The sequence below is a fragment of the Branchiostoma lanceolatum genome, chromosome 7, assembly GCF_035083965.1.
Source record: "Branchiostoma lanceolatum isolate klBraLanc5 chromosome 7, klBraLanc5.hap2, whole genome shotgun sequence".
Classification (NCBI taxonomy): Eukaryota; Metazoa; Chordata; class Leptocardii; order Amphioxiformes; family Branchiostomatidae; genus Branchiostoma; species Branchiostoma lanceolatum.
In genome coordinates this window covers 7380066-7396493 of record NC_089728.1, presented here as the reverse complement: position 1 = coordinate 7396493, position 16428 = coordinate 7380066, and the positions used below count along the sequence as shown (strand labels likewise).

At 41.9% G+C, this 16428-nt stretch overlaps 1 protein-coding gene across 3 annotated transcripts; it reads right to left on the bottom strand.

Annotated features, from left to right (window-relative positions):
* Positions 1-870: 870 nt before the first annotated feature.
* LOC136438948 (uncharacterized) lies at positions 871-16303 on the bottom strand. Of its 3 annotated transcripts, XM_066433994.1 has the most exons (20): positions 15943-16303; positions 15213-15310; positions 14784-14882; positions 14176-14545; positions 13241-13276; positions 12178-12338; positions 11674-11872; positions 11235-11389; positions 10799-10996; positions 10251-10505; positions 9600-9860; positions 8861-9037; positions 7631-8391; positions 7086-7239; positions 6306-6497; positions 5602-5784; positions 4163-4365; positions 3435-3579; positions 2915-3030; positions 871-2471 (listed from the first exon to the last, which is right to left on the bottom strand). In XM_066433994.1, the coding sequence occupies exons 1-20, from the start codon at positions 15992-15994 to the stop codon at positions 2321-2323; spliced, it is 3966 nt and encodes a 1321-aa protein (XP_066290091.1). In that variant the 5' UTR covers positions 15995-16303; the 3' UTR covers positions 871-2320. The 3 variants fall into 3 exon arrangements, with proteins under 3 accessions (XP_066290091.1, XP_066290092.1, XP_066290093.1); XM_066433995.1 differs by lacking the exon at positions 13241-13276; XM_066433996.1 differs by lacking the exons at positions 871-2471; positions 2915-3030; positions 3435-3579 and adding an exon at positions 4903-4961 and having other exon boundaries at positions 4250-4365.
* Between the last annotated feature and the right edge of the window lie 125 nt (positions 16304-16428).

Here is a 16428-nt window from a genome sequence, read left to right as displayed (position 1 = left end):
AAAAGAATACAGGTGCTCTCCTATAATGTAAACCTACCGGGTATTTGCGTTACCTTCAGTTTGTGCTTCTGGTAACTTTAGTTGACAAAGCTCTCATGCAGTACAGTATTTTCAAATCATTTATTCAATCTTCCTCATTGCAAACTCAGCAGCACAGAGTGCCAGTACTCTGACTTGATTTAATGGATGGCATCCCCTGGACACTCCAAAAACTCAGGCCAAAACTGATGAGAACGCACACACGCAAAAAAGGAGATGACGAAGGTTTTAAAAATACTTGATGCACAGAACACTCAATCCGTTATTATTGCTCCTTCATCAAGATATAAGTTGTAGAAGACGGTGTCACAAACTCAGCCCAGAGGATTTATTGTTTATCTTACGTTATAAACTGTAATGCATGTTCAATTGATTCGAAGACTTTCGTCACTATCTATATTTAAGAAATTAGACCTTATTTGTTGTTGTTATTGCGCTCACGTCAACTTTGAAGTGTCAAGAGGATTTCATCCACGTGAAAACTCGAGCCAGTGCAGTGGCCTTTTGCCACTTATGTGTGCATAAACTGTCAACGATTCAGAAGCGCTGACTAGCGGTTCAAAATATGTTTGCAGCTGTAGTTCGTTGGTGGTACAAAGTTTCAATCAGATTTGGTCGCTGCGATCATTGATCTCTCAATATCTTCTACGGCTGGCAACGGCACCAGTGTCACGCTGTTCTTCGCCTTTTTGTGTCAACTAGAGTTTAAAGTCTTTAGGTTCATTCTAAATGTACGTGAAGACCTGGAAGTGATCACGGGCTTTCAGCCTATTGTTGACACTTAACTACAGTTCTCATGACAAAAACAACAGAAACAAAGAAACACACAAGTAAAGCTGAACTCTTTAATATAAAATGGTGGAAAAATTCATTGCACAGACACAAATATATTTACATATATACAGACTGTAAAGGCTTCAACAAAACTCTTTTCATTAGTACGACTATAATGGAAGTAGTTGAGCACTTATAATGTACTATACATATTTGTACTGATAAAGATAGCCCCCACAGTCAACTCTCTTCACATGCTTTCTTTCACAAGAACTCTACTGGAGAGTTTCAGTAGTGTCATTTCAAATTTAACAAAAAAGAACCCAACGCTCCCTACCCTTACACATTAGCCTTAATTAAATAACCATTCCCTGCAAGAGCTGAAAAATATTCTGGGATCTAAATTAGTATCAATATTCATTATGTAATCAAACTGTACAATATACAATGTACTTTGCTACTCAAAGATCTTTCTGGATAATGTCAAGAGTTGGTTAAGCCACTTGCAAAGCCCTTCAGACCAAGTTGAATTCATAACAATGCACAATTGAGGAGCCTATCACACAGTGTAATACTGCAATTCTTCTTGGTAGTATATTCAATATTGCAAAAGACATAGATATACAGGTGCAGATTCTTTCCCCACGGTTTCTTTTCACAATAAGTTTCCTGATTCCTTTCCTTACAAATACACAGTAGGCATGTAAAAAGAAAAGGGGAAAAATTCTTGCAACAAAGGCATGTAGAAAAGAGCTCTCCCTGACTGGGCAATGTTTATCAGACCACCACATGAGCAAATAGATCTTCAAATTCATCAACTGAGATCATTTTATTTTTTGCCTGATAAATGCACATGTATCTATACTGTACTATTTATTCCACTGTGACAGCTCTTCTACAGAAACCATACATATTAGTAATTCATATTGCCCAAATACATAGGGAAGCACTTTAGATTGTCAATCATAACAAGACAATATACAAATTGTTGAGTCAGGTATATCACCTTTATACAGAAGCAAGCCATTGCAAAGGGCCCCAATTGTTTACATGTCAATATTGGCAATGTGTAGTAGCCTGGGTGCCATCCGATTTACTACAGGGGCTCCTATACTAGGGGCTCCTATACTATACTCCTATACTCTCCTACACTCCTAAAATGAATTTTTTGGAAAGCGAGTATAGGAACCCCATTAGTAAATTGGATGGCATCAAGGCCAGAAAATGTATCTGTACCTATGACAGAAAATGAAGCGTAAGGGGTGTTGGTCTTGGACGAGTCTTCGGCCCAGAACCCAGCGGTCCTAGGTTTGAATCCCCTGATGATGCCACCAAGGTTGTGCCCTTAGAAAAGGTGCTTTACACAACTTTCCTCACTCCACCCAGGTGTAAAAATGGGTATATTGTTCTGTGTACGTGGCACTGTTAAAATAAGTTATGAAAAACTTGCAGTGCCACGTCGTCCTTGTCTGTCCAATAAAAAAAAGGGGAAAAAAAGGATGGTGGTTCAGTTGAAGAACATCTTCAGGTTCCTCCGCTGAGTCCAGTCGTCGTCTGTGCCGCTGCTCTTGCCGATGATGTCATACACGTAGGGAAGAAGTGATGGGAACAGCTGCAGGAAGTCTTCATCGCTCACTCGCTCACGCACCTCCCGTGGCCTGCAGACAGGAGACAAGATGTAACAGTCATGTACACTCAGCAGTCAGCACAAAAGGTTGGGAGACTAAAATTTGATCAATCATATCTCTGTTATTACTTTATCAATTGTACAGTATCATGTATCATTGGAAAGCATATTCAATATTCATTACAATTACACCACATGTTTCGCAATCCTACACTCCAGTTTCAAAACATCAGAGCTGACTATGCAAGGGCATCACAAAACAAAACCACCCACAAAATAAGTCATGGTGCTTGTGGTACAAATGCATGATCATAACAAACGAGGCACAATTTTCAGGGGAAATATACAAGCCTTCCATTTATGTACATTTTCAACACATAGTGCTAATCATAAAAAAACAATGGACATATGACGAGGGGAAATTTTTGCATATTCCATGTACGACTGTATGGTAAATCTCCATATTCTACTTACAAGTCCTTGAAATGTTGTTGTGAGTTGCGGATGAGGCGCAGCAGGTCTCCTACAGAACTGTTGTAGCGTCTCTGCTTGCTCATCTCGGACAGCAGATCCTGGTCCACCACTTGAGTCTGAGGACAGGAAAACATTTTTAGCAATCAGCTCCTGCCCTTCACATCAAGTTCAAATATATCCTCCAAAAATAACTCCTTTTTTCTGTAAGTTTAATTGGAAATATAGCTAGCAAAGATTGCTTAAAACGAAATAACTACATTTTTACTAAAATCAAAAAGCCCACTAATCATTAAAGATGTGAAACTATTCACTAGCTACTGCCTCCAACGAAGAAGTCTACCTTATCAGGAATGTATGTAGAAACGTCGGCTAGATCTAAAAACTAGACCTTCTTACCTTTACCTTTCTACGTTATTGTAATTTGTATCTACATTTTTTTATGCGTTCCATTTTAACTAGCCATTTGGCAAGAGTTTGCAGATAAAGATTATATACAAAAGAGTTTGAATCTGTTATGTACCCAGTCTTTCTTGCAGATCTTGTTCTTATGGAGGTTGATTTCCCGAAGTACGGAACAGTTTGCCTCCCGACTCTCCACTTCTGCCTCGTTGCCCACCCGTCCGAGGAACAGTACTCTCTTGTCAACATCCCACAGGAAGGGATGGCTAGAAATAGAACAATGCAGCATTTCAACACTGTGGTCGGCAGCAGACAGCACAGAATTAACATACTTCACAAAATGAGCAGTTTGAAAAGCCCCTGTCACACAGATAACAAGATTTGGCCATATTCCTTGATCACCAAAATTTTAAAATGGAGAGAGGCTTACGTATTTGCATGTACATGTACCCTATCATATTTACTGGGGCTTGGTGACCTGCAAACATGGGTGGATCCCCAAAGATCAAACAATGATCGAGAGATTGAGAGAACACTGGGCGTATGTCTCCCCAAAAATTGCTCCTTTAGAGCTCACAGACCCATCAGCCGATCTCCTTTCCTACTGTGTGATGCCAACTTTGGAAGCTGCAGTTTCTAAGAAGCCACTACAGAAGCTTCAATCTGTGTCTTTATCAGTATCTACATACATGTAGCCGGCATAACCGCCATTCAGAGTAACACACCAGCTTAATCACTTCATTCTTAGGCTAAGTCTTATCTACAAAAAATTGTTTAAATTTCAAATAGCAAACAAATCCTGGTTACAACAAACCTCCTTTGACAAAAACAAGGACTTTGGTGTCTTACCTGAGCACCTGGTTACAGTCAGGCCGCTTGGTGTAGTCCTCCTGTAACATCCAGTCTAACATGTGTGACACCACGGGGTCCTTGATGGGCCCCAGGTCGTGCCGCCCCTGCATGATGCGCACCTCCACGGCAAACGGCTGCTCCAGGTCACCAAACGGGTGCTGCCCACCGGTCAGGACAAAGAACGCCACCATGCCTGCAGCCTTGAGCATTTTTAACAAGATTGTATCCATCAGGGCACGGTGGGCACAATTTGCGTTTGAACATGTCATGTCAGGTTTTCCAATGGACCGATCTCATAGCCCACCCACCTCAAAAAAATTGTAGAAATGCAAAATATAAACGTAAAAATATGAATATTCGACAGACATGCAGCCACTCTCTTATTGGTCATACTGCAAATTGCCGTCCTCTCATTGGTTAAACTGCTAATCATGATGGACAGCCAGGATCAGTCTATTGTGAGTCTAAAATTTCCTTTTAAACTTTCATTATGTTAAAATGACATAAAAAAGAATCAACACAATTGTACGCAGTATGACATACATTTGTATGACTAAAAAAAAAGACTCAAAAGCAAACACGTCTTGATGGTTGTGCAAAAATGAAAATATGAAATTACACTTTTAAAAAAATACAAAAGAACACATTAACTTGCCACTGTTAAATCAACTTAAACGTAAAGATATCATTATTATAGAAACCACTGTGTAGGACCACATCCATATCAGTCTACTCACATTGCACACAGTTAGAACTGACCACCACCACCACAACATGCAGTCACAAATGTAGGGATCTACAGAAGTGGGGAAATGGTTGTGACATTATGACTGCATGCAAGTTCTACAGCAGGGGAAGTGCTGTTACTATAGCACTACAAGGTTAACAGACATTCTGTTAATTTGGTTAGTGACGTGCAGGCAGTGTTAGAATGTTTAGAAACTACTGAAATTAACAGACATGTTAGGAGCAGCTAAAGAAATTAGAATGTGAGAGATACCATTGCCACCAAAGTTTGACAACAATTTGTAATTGTGAATTCTCATCAAAGTGATAAAATAGATAATAGAAAGGCTTGCAGCTGTTACGTCTAGGCCATCTCATAACCCAATGTGTTCTTTCAAAGTTATGCAGACAAGAAGAGACAAGACAATGATAAGAGGTGCACAAATAAATGACATGTAGTATCTGTGGTGTTGCACCTGAAGACATGCTGCACCTGTAGTTCTGTTTCTGTAGTTCTGTACCTGTAGTGTTTTTCCTGTAGTGCTCAGCATCTAGTGCTGTACCTGTATTGCTACACTTGTAGTGCTTTTCCTGTAGTGCTGTACCTGTAGTACCTGTCTATTGTGACCACCTGTCCACATACACCAGACTTTATCAGTACCCTGAGTGGTCTTCTTGAAGTTTTAACTGTACAACTACACCTTCCATACCTGAATGTCGGACTCCTTGCGACAGGCCTGCTGACTGCAGTAGTCCAGGGTCTCCTTGGCCCTCCAGCATCTCGTGCCCGCCGTGTTGGTGTACAGCGTGGTTTGTCGCTCCTCTAGCAGACGACTGTTGCCGAAGTCAGCCAGCCGAACTCGTCCTTTTACATCAATCAGTACATTGGCTGGCTACATAGACAGACACGAGACAAGAACAGCTTGGTTTTGTACGTTCATTTTGAATCTGTAAATTTGTGAGATTGGGTTATCTGTTATTGTCAATGCAAAAAAGGAAACATACTGTACTGAAAAATTATGTCTAGGGCATCAAACTGGCAGGTCCGGGGGAAAAAGTGCTTCCGGTTGCCTGACCAACTCTAGCGAAGACATGCCAACCCTAGCCTTTTTTTTTGTACACCACTGGCAAGGAACATACGTTTTTCAACCTTGGTGATGAAAATGTTGAAGAATTGTTGTGCTTATACAATGTATGTCTGTATACTTAAAATATGATACAAAATGTACATGTATTGAACATACAACTGTCCTGATGCACTTCAGTTTTATATTTGTTAAATTGTTCTTGTTGGATCATTTCAGCAGAAATCTGAAAATGTAAGTGACAATCCCCACGTAACAGCCTTAATCTTTTTAATACATACCGCAAATACAACATTAATTTTCTGAGGCCTAAGTTATATATACCCTACCTTTAGATCCCTGTGCAGAATGGCCCTGGGCTGCTCGTGTAACGTCTGTAGTCCCTTCATGATCTGACTGATGATCTTAGGTGCCAGCCTCTGCAGTTCTCCCTGCTCTGCAAGGCGGTGTACGTAGTCCTCTAGTGTATACTCGCAGAGCTCCATGGCAAGGTACCCAAACGTCTCATCCTCGGTAAAGTACTGTGAACAAGAGCAATTACAAGAAATGCTTATGGGTTCTATCGAAAATGATCAACATCTTTGGTGCAAAATCATATTTGAGCTTGAATGTGCATGGAAAAATCTAGACAGTTTGACTTAAATTCTGGTAAGAAGACGAAGAACTGAAGACATTTGTGAATAGGGATGTGTACCAATTTTCAGGAACAGGTACAAGTACAGGGGTATAGGTACAGGTCCGAACCTGGAACTGAATAAGTTTGGTCAATTACCTGTAAGTTATATAGTATGACATACATTTATGTATATATTCATCCAACTGTCTTTTTAGTGGTAAATTGTCATCTATGTTTGAGGAATACATATCTCACAAAAAATATTCATAAGTTTTCTTAATCCTCAAGTGCAAAATTGTCATCTCTGACATGGGATTTAGCTATCTTTAGCCAAAAAAAATGGTGTCCACTAGTGTTTAGGTACAGGTACAATTGATGTTTCGGTCCAGTACTTAACAATTTTACAGGTACACAGCCCTATTTGTGAAGGTCTCTGGCATCTTTTTATTCTAAAGATTTTCTGCACAAGTGATGGAAAAAAAGCAAAGCTGACCTTGTACTTGATGATGTACTCCTCATCCAGCTCGGCCAGACGGAGAAGCTCACACTCGTTCTTCATGTACTGAAAGTTGTCCTCGTGGATCCTCTTCACCGCCACCTCAGTACCGTCGTTCATGATGCCCAGGTACACATAGGTACCATCACTCCTGGATATACAGTAATACAGATATCAGCATACCAGTCAAAGAAGTACACTAGTACTTTTATCATACCTTTCCAACATTGTAAATCTACAGCAACACAATTAGTACAAGGATCCACTTCACTCTCACATTTACAAACCTGTAACCTTTCCAACATAGTCCACACTTTCATTCATTGTACAGTCAGGTAGATTTTCATAATTGATTGTGCACCAACTTGTCTAGCCAGGAATGCCAGGATAACCCGTGACCTCTCAATCTTGTGTAAGCCATTCAACACCACAGTTTCATTTCTGCTTCCATACTCTAACTTACAATGTAACATTACTAATGGGTAATGCTTGTTGGGCCAAGCTGAGTACGAAAAATGAAGAGAACAATGATCACTACTCACCCCTTGGCAATGAGAAAGTCCTTCCCTTTAGTACACATGTGTAGTGCATCCACCTGTCTGCGAAGGGCAGGGTCCATACAGGCCAGATCCTCCAGCTGCTGGGACCATCGTTTGCTCCGACTCAACCATGGCAGGTTCGGCTTTGGCTTTTTCTTCTCCTCTTCCTCCTTCTCTGCATCAGTTGATCCGTCCCCTCCCTCTGTATCCTTCTCCCCATCGTCGGCTGTTTGTGTCTTTTCACCATCAGCTTCTTGACTGTCCTCTGTATTTTTGTCTTCACCAGCTGCCTCAGCTTTTTCAGCAGCCTCCTTCGCCATTGCTGCTTCCTGTCTCCTCTTTTGTTTACGCGAGTAAGCTCCTTCAACGTTTGGCATCTTTTTTACCGAGGTTTCCTCTGTTTTCTTTGGCACTTCTTTGGTAGCTGGTTCCACGGGTGGTTCCTTCTCTTCACTCCCTCCCTTGCCTATGTCTTCTTTCTCCCCCTTTCCTTTGGGTTTCTTGCGGCGTTTTTTCCGCTTCTTTCCCACAGTTGCCTTCTCGCTCTCCTCTGCCAGGAGCTCGGCCTCCATGGCCTGTGCCTGCTCCTGGCGCTCGGTGCGGAACTGGGCCACCAGTTTGACGCAGGGTTTGTTGCAGCCCAGCATGTCCAGGTACACGTCTAGCATGGGGTGGTAGCAGAACTCCCGCAGTCGCTGGACCCACTCCTCATTCCCCACCTCCATGGCCGCCGCCAGACAGGCTGCACTGGGCTCCATGCCAAGCTGTAAGACACCATTCACACCAATGTCATTATCATTCCACAGCATTGTCACAAACAAGACCACAGCATGCCCAGGATATAAGACTTAGAGACAGAAACTGGAAGATCTCCTGCAGTACCAAAAATCTACCTTGACCTTCGGGTTCAGAACTATACCTCCATTTTTCATGGAGGTAACAACCTACAAAGGCCCAGATAAAGCAGTTGAAAATGTCAATGCAAAAATGTTTCTTCAGACCTATAATCTATTCTTTTGTTGTACTGCCTTTACCTAACAAAGTTTTTTGTCACATTCAAGTTTATTTTCTCCATTTTTACAAAGTCATACAACTCTTCCTTATTATTGCACAACTTTATAAGTCTCTGTTATCTAGTTATCTAAGTATCTAAATCTTAAACATTAACTTTTCAACATTTAGAAAAATGATTGATACTATAAATGCTTGCTTTGAACAATCCTTTCACACTACCTGCATGTACATGTCTGCCAGGTCAGGATAGGCCTTGATGGTGATTGGCAGCCACGTCTCGCTGTAGGTCTTGCACTCTCGCTTGATGCGCTTGACCGCCTTCTCTGCCACTGGCCGGTCAAGGTGCCGCAGGGTCAACATGGCCAGCTTGGACACTTCTTGGCCCAGCGCATCAGCCTGGAAACAAAAGGAATTATTATTCACATCATAAACATACAGTTGGGTATATCTATTAAAGATTATTTGTTGTACCTGGGCTGGTGTGCAGTAAAGTATTATTTTTGTCCTACATATACCCAACCGAAAAAATGTAAATTTCAATGTGAAATAAGCCAGAACAACTGTAGGAACATCAATTCCAACATTTGAATCTGCTATTCCACAGCAGCGCATGGGCAAGATCCCATAAGTACATGCAATTAGAATTCTGTTGACATTATTACATCACACGGGTAGACACAATGCCTATACAACTAGAGTAACTGTAAATTCATCTTCTTTTGCGGTGATTTTATTTTGCAGTTGGAGGAAAAAGGATGTTTTTGTAGTGTATCAAATTCATGCTTGAAGCAAATCTGTAGTACAGTGGTCATACAAAGCAGATACATTTGTACATTTGCAGTATCACGAATTCCCGAAAACCACAAAAAAGAAAATCACTGCGAAAGCTTCATGATCTATACAGTATACTTCTTATCAATTACAGTTCCTCTTGCAGTTACCTAACTGGACAGGTTACCTGTATGTATGCCATGTTGAGCAGGTCCACCACACTGTTGAGCAGGTTGTTGTGCGGCAGTTTGCGCAGCTCTGTACGAACAGTCTCCCCGTGCATCTCCAGACAGCCCACCATGGCCAGCACCAGCACTCCCATGATCTCTATCTCCAGCAGGTCAAGGGACAGCCGCATACTCACCTCCAGCAGCGACGGAAACATGGTGGGGTAAACCACCAGCACGTGTTCCACCGTCCGCACAAACTTCTTAAACGCCTCTGTAGCCTGTGGAGAGACGTATACAAACCTCTTAATACGTCGATGAAGGTTAGACATCCAGGTAACGAGATACTGAATAAAAAGATCATGGAACTCTAGTATATATTATAAACATATGGCTGAGTTAATCTATTGACGATCAATTGTTTTGTCAGTCACTGATGAAAGACAAGTTGATGCTGTCTGAAACATCTGGAAAAACTTATCCAGGTGCTTGAGTAACTTTCGTATTGACAATAATGTATAGTATTTGTTGTTTTCACTCTGTCAATGTATATAGATATTACCATTCTGACTTATGATAATCTATCTCAACAATATCTGCCTTTCTTCAACATAGATCTATTTAGCAAACTAAGGCTGTCAAAAGAGAGTGCAACACAGAACTTATCCTACCTTTGCATCCTTCACAAACGTCAACATACGAGGAATCTCCTGTCCGAAGAAGTACTGGTTGTCCTCCCCCTTGAGGAACTGCTGACCCCTGGGCGCCCGCGCCAGCAGACAGAGTAACGTCACACACAGCAGGGCCAGCGTGATGTTAGTCTTGGTGTGGCGGTCAATCATTGACCACAGCACCTCCGTCCCCTGGGCATCCAGCAGCTGGTTGATGGCCTTTTCAGCCACGGTTTTCTGCTGACCGGCCAACAGCTTGGACAACAAGACAGTATGTATGACTTCTCATCATTCCTTACAATGGTAAAGCATATAGCAAACATCAATACACTAATACACTTAGTCTTATAGAGTGCTGAAGGGTTGCAACCAGACCCATTGAATGTGCCTGTGTGACTCTTATAATTATGCCATCATGTAGAAAAATGACCCAAAACAGTGACTTTGTTTTAAATTTTATTGAATGTTTTGATTGGTCAGATTCTACCATACATACCATTAAGGCGTGAACTAGAAGAGAGACAGAGTAAAAAAAGGGTTGAACCCACCTCCCATACGATGCGAATGGACTGTTCTACCACAGCATCGTTGCTGTTGTAGTCAGGGTTCCTGATGAGTTCTATCAGGTGAGTCACACACCTCTGTCTGTTCAGGGCTGGCAGGAATAGTTTGGGATCGGCCACACACATGCGCTGCAGGATGATCAGCTTCCTGTGGGGTGGGGTGGTCTCATAGTCCAGCAGTCTCTACAGAGGACAGGATGAAATCAGGGCAGGTTATTAGCTAGCAGGGCACCAGGGCCTCAAGAAAACAAAGAAATTGTCCTCAAACCAGACACTGGGACAGCATGTAAATTGATTGACATGCAGAGCTAACAAGTACTTGTTAATACATGTAGATCTAGAGTCCATTGGGGAACATAGGTTCAGACTGAGTTATAACACAACAGACTACATTAAGTTAGCAGTACAACCAAGGACGTACCCTGACTAGTGGATCCAACATTTCCCCGCAGGTCTTGATGAGCGTTGGAAAGATGGCCTGGGACTGCTCGTCCAGCATCATCATCATGGCCTCCTCCACGTGGTCCGGATTGTAGTACCCCGACAGCAGCAGGTGGAACACGATTGTGTCCAGCCCTGACAACATTGAAGGACAGACATCAGGGCGCGAAATTCATTTTTGGGAATAGATGCACTGGTGCACCTAACCTAGAAATGTAGGTGCACAGAAATAATTTTGGGTGCACAACATAAGATAAAGTAAAGTGGCATATCGGCAATACATATCTACAAACCTCACTGCCTCTCTAAGAATTTCAATCTGAAAAGACATGTTTGAGGGAGGAGGACCTAGGTGGTTACCGGAGTTATTACTCCTCTAACATGTTAAAAAGAAGAAGAAGAAGATAATGAGCGCAGACCGTGGCTCATGGCATTCATCAGCGCCGTCATCCCGGACTTGTCCCTGTGCGTGATATCGGCGTCAGCCCGCAGTAGCAGGGACACGATGCGGCTGTGGTTCTTGTTGCAGGCCACCATCAGGGCGTCCAGGCCGTCTGGCGTCTGGTGGTTTACATCCGCTCCGTGGTTGATCAGGATCTTCACAACCTTAGCATGGCCCTGGTGGGAGGGGGGCACAAAACAGTGACAAACTAATGTAAATACAGTTATTTTCACACTTATTATAGTTATAATTTTGCTGTGTTTTAAGTTCACTGTTGAAGCAATTCTGTAGTATAGTAGCATTTGGAATCATATTCACAGTGTTATGATTTCACAGTCCAGTAGCTTTACAACTGTCGCAAAGAACAACAAAGAGCAAACCTGATAACCCGCTACCCACTCTTTATCCTATGTAGACATCCAAGGAAAGATATCTGCCGGGGTGTTAGAAACACAGTTACTGTTTTCAAACTGAATCCTACCTGTATTGCTGCGACAGTGAGGGCGGTGAGCCCGTTCCTGTTGATATGATTGACGTCTGCTCCTGATAGAATCAGCTCCCTCACGACCTCGTCGTCTCCTTGGTGCACCCCTAGTAAGAGGGCAGTGTTGCCTTCCTTGTTGGCATAATTCACATTCACACCTGGGGGGAGAAGGGCAGGGTACTAGTTAGACCCTGTTCATACCAGGATTTGCAAATCCAGAATCACCCAGGCAAGGGATTAATCATGGTTTGATCTGCCGAGGTGGATTTCTGAAGCGGATTTAGACCTCCTGAAGCGGCTTTGATGGATCAGGATTAAGCCAAATTCAGATCGTTCATACCAGGATTCACAAATCGGCGTCCATCCCATGCCTGGGTGAATCCCGATTCAGAATCTGGTTATGAACAGGGCCTTGAACACTGAAAAATGTTGTTTACACCATTCAGTTGACAAATGCTGTCCAAAATGTCTTTGTTATTTGGTAGCATCAAGTCAAAGACATCCACATCGCAGCAAGTAACTTTTAAACGGAAGGCTAAGATCACACAGTGGCCATGCAGCCACATCAAGAAAGTCAGCAAGCAAAACTGAAGAAAAGAAAAAAAGTCCTAAGGGACCAAGAAAAAAGATCTGGGCCCGGTTTGAGTTTATTGTTTCACAGTCAATATTTGTCATCTGTATCTGTATAGCCGGTATAACCGACCATTTCTTGTAATTTTTTCTGTTGTCACTGTAAACTTATTGTGCATGTCTTTTGGGGCCATCTCTTTGTAGGATTTTCTTCTTTTCCTCATTCTCACAATCCTTTCCTGTCGAAAGATATATTAGCTTAATCTGAAAGCCTCTGTAACACATTGTCATGCATTTAAAATAGGCCAAGCAATTATTTCATCCATGCCCATGTAGAAACCGACTGGTGTGGCAGGTTGCAATCACGAAAACCATGCTTTGGCTTTACTCTGAAAGGACATGCCAACTGGCTGCATAACCCTTAGCATTCTTCTGATGCTCCATGGCCACAGCACAGGGAATTAGAGTGCTTAAGGTTAAATGCCCTTACCTGCTGCTAGGGCATAACGATGCTTGAAAGTTCTCCCTGTTATTGTAAAGCGGACGAGAAAAAGAAAATTGAAAGGACAGAAATTTTGTTTAAAAAAAACACATCGGTAGAAATACAAAAACATAATAAAGCCATGCTAGAACAAAGTCAGAGCAAAAGATAGCATGTATCATACAATATGATACCAAGCGTCCAAGCCTCACAGTCCACACCCTAAGAAGCTTTATAGCATTATACTTTACTAGTACTATACTGACAGATATACATGAAGGGAGGAATAAAGGGTTGCATATTTCAGGCAATTAATGATATTTACAACAGCTGTATTCTGCACCAAACGAATCAGCCAGTGATATCTGGGCCAGCAAAGCATAACAGATGCACTGTGTTCATTTCTAACAGGCACCTGTTCCTCCCAGTTGACAGTATCATATTTCCATAGCCTGTGGGCTTTGGGATTCTGATGGTCATTTTTTAGGAATGATCGATGAGGCCTAGGAAAACTAATGTTACGTTTTCGATTATGGTCCTGGAGTAATCAGATCAGTAGGTAGGGATTCTCTATTTTTCTATTCTCTTTTTATACTATAGGTTTTAAACGAATTAAGTGATCCAACAAATACTAGTACTGTTTAACGATGTAAAACTGAAATGCATCAGCACAGTGGCATTTTCAGTATATAATATTCTAATTATATCGAGACACATTGTACAAGTACAATTTTCTATTGCAACGGAAATGATGAGAACATGTCGGACAACAGTTCTACATCGTTTTCATCACTCAGATGTCAGATCGAAAATCCCTTACCAGCGGTCAACCAAAAAACGGGTAAGGTTGCCAAGTTTTTGCTAGGATCAGGTGAGTAACTGTAAACGCAGCATTTCTTCTCCTAGGCCTGAGAAATATGGAAAAGTAAAACAAATTTGCGTACCTGCTGCAAGAAGCTGTGTGAGCACTGCCACGGAACCCTTCCCAGCAGCCATCATGAGCGGCGTGAAGCCATCCTTATTGATGTGGTTGATGTCCGCTCCTTCCGCCAGCAGATACGCCACCACGGCATCCTGCCCTGCCGTCGCCGCCAGGTGCAGCATGTTGGACCCCTCACGGTTCAGGTGGTTCACGTCTGCGCCGGCTGCGAGCAGCTGAGACACCACCACGGAGTGACCCCTGCTCACGGCCACCACCAGCGCGTTCTCGTGGGTCTTGTTACTGTAGTTCACGTCAGCGCCGTTTGCAAGGAGCTGGAACACCACCGTGCTGTTCCCATAGCCCGCTGCCATCATCAGTGCTGTGTATCCATCCTTGGGAGAATAAAATACAACAAGCTCTAAATTAGTATCCCTAGTGCCCAGACATGTGTGGATGTACTACCACAATCAGCATTCATAATCATTAATTGATTAATTGCAGAAAGATAAATCTGAAAAACAAATAAACAGTAGTTTGATAAACATTTATGCATTACATTGCCTGTGCGATCGTCGATGATGACAATAATATTCTTAGAAATTTCAACAAACAAACAAACAAACAACAAACCTTGTTGCACTGGTGTACATCTGCCCCACCCCGCAGCAAAAGGGAGATGATCTCAGGGCGACCTTTACATGCTGCGATCATCAAGGGAGTGGTGCCATCCTGCATTCATGGAAGAATGTTACTTTTCTAGATCGTATCGATTGCTTTGTTTGTGATATTCAATACACACATACTGGTATGTTTTGCTACGTGTTCTGTAATGCTTTATGTGTGGGTAACAACATCAGCAATAGATGCCTGTGGCCCACGTGTATTGTACCGTCACAATTCCAATTAAATCAAATCAAACCAAGAACAAAAGTTTTTCACTCTCAAAGTCAAAGTTTCACTGCCTGTTTTTTTTTCTTTTTCATCAAAGTAGACATATCATAACACTATTAAAGCAGAACTCACTGATTGCAACAATGTTAGGAAACGAGACTCATATACCTTCATAGACACCGCATTGACATCAATTCCACCGACGAGTGTATTCTTAATGACGCGTTCATTCCCTGCGTACACTGCCTCTAGGAAGTGCTCACAGTCTGGACGGGTATAGAGAACACAATTCAGAAAATGAATGAATGAATGATTTTATTGCTGAACAATTGCATCAGTGACAATGTATCGGGCAATGTACAGATAGCATGATTTACAATCCAGGTCTGTTTTTCAACATTTCTAATTACTACTTTATTGTATCAAATGAAACCTACAGTAATAACTTAAAACGGAACTACAGTAATGTAAACGTCATATTGCATATTTCTAGGCTACATTGTGACTTTACAAATGTAACTATTGTCGATGTACAAAATTATGGATCTGTGGAGGATATTGCGAACATGCCCATGGCCATAAACTTTGTACTATTGCAGAATAATGACACTATATCATAGTATAGTATATAAGAACTTTAATGTGGTATCAGAAACTGGACATTGTGTAGACCTTTATTTACATTTTGCTACTAAACGTCAAAATCTGATGGTTGTGATATCAAATATGCCTACTTCTTTCAGCCCATGTCCAGCAGTGAATCAGCACACATGTGTTTTGAATACAGGATAATTTTGAGCCCCCCCCCCCCCCCACCTCCTCGTTGATGGGTGAATGAATGAATGATATCAGTAATGCATGTGATACTAATGTATACACAGGTCTTATTAGCACTTACCCTGTTGACTGGGGACGAACTTAAAAAGTGCGGAGTCCGATCCTGAAGCCATTATGTGTCTTTCACAGCGACAGGGACGATCAGACTACTAGTACATCAACTTTTGTTCTACCAAAATAACTTTGACTTGGAGCGCCCAAAATATACAACGCAACTTGGAGTGAACAAAACATAACAACAGTTTGATTTCTTGCAGATCCAAAGCACGAGGAACACAATGGCGCATTGAAGATTTCGCCTGGAACGTTCCGAAGGGGATAAACAGTCAACATGAAACGTAAAACCAGTTATTTTAGTCCATGCAAATGATTATCGTCCAAGTTTGGGCATTCGTTCCCCCTCTTTGGGACTAAGAAAGCAGCCAAACGCCATTCTTATGCCCTGAAACAATCTATCCGCTAAATGTTGAACTAAATCCTCCACAAAATAATCAAATAATAATTTTTATTGATTTTTATGGACTATCATATGCGAAATTAAGTCAAT

Excerpts from the sequence above, each read along its gene's own strand:
- LOC136438948 (XM_066433994.1), bottom strand. The coding sequence starts at position 15,994 with ATGGCTTCAGGATCGGACTCCGCACTTTTTAAGTTCGTCCCCAGTCAA. Across the intron at positions 9,861-10,250 it reads CGTTTGTGAAGGATGCAAAG|GCTACAGAGGCGTTTAAGAA; the intron begins GTAGGATAAGTT and ends GTCTCTCCACAG. Across the intron at positions 5,785-6,305 it reads TTCTGCACAGGGATCTAAAG|CCAGCCAATGTACTGATTGA; the intron begins GTAGGGTATATA and ends CTGTCTATGTAG.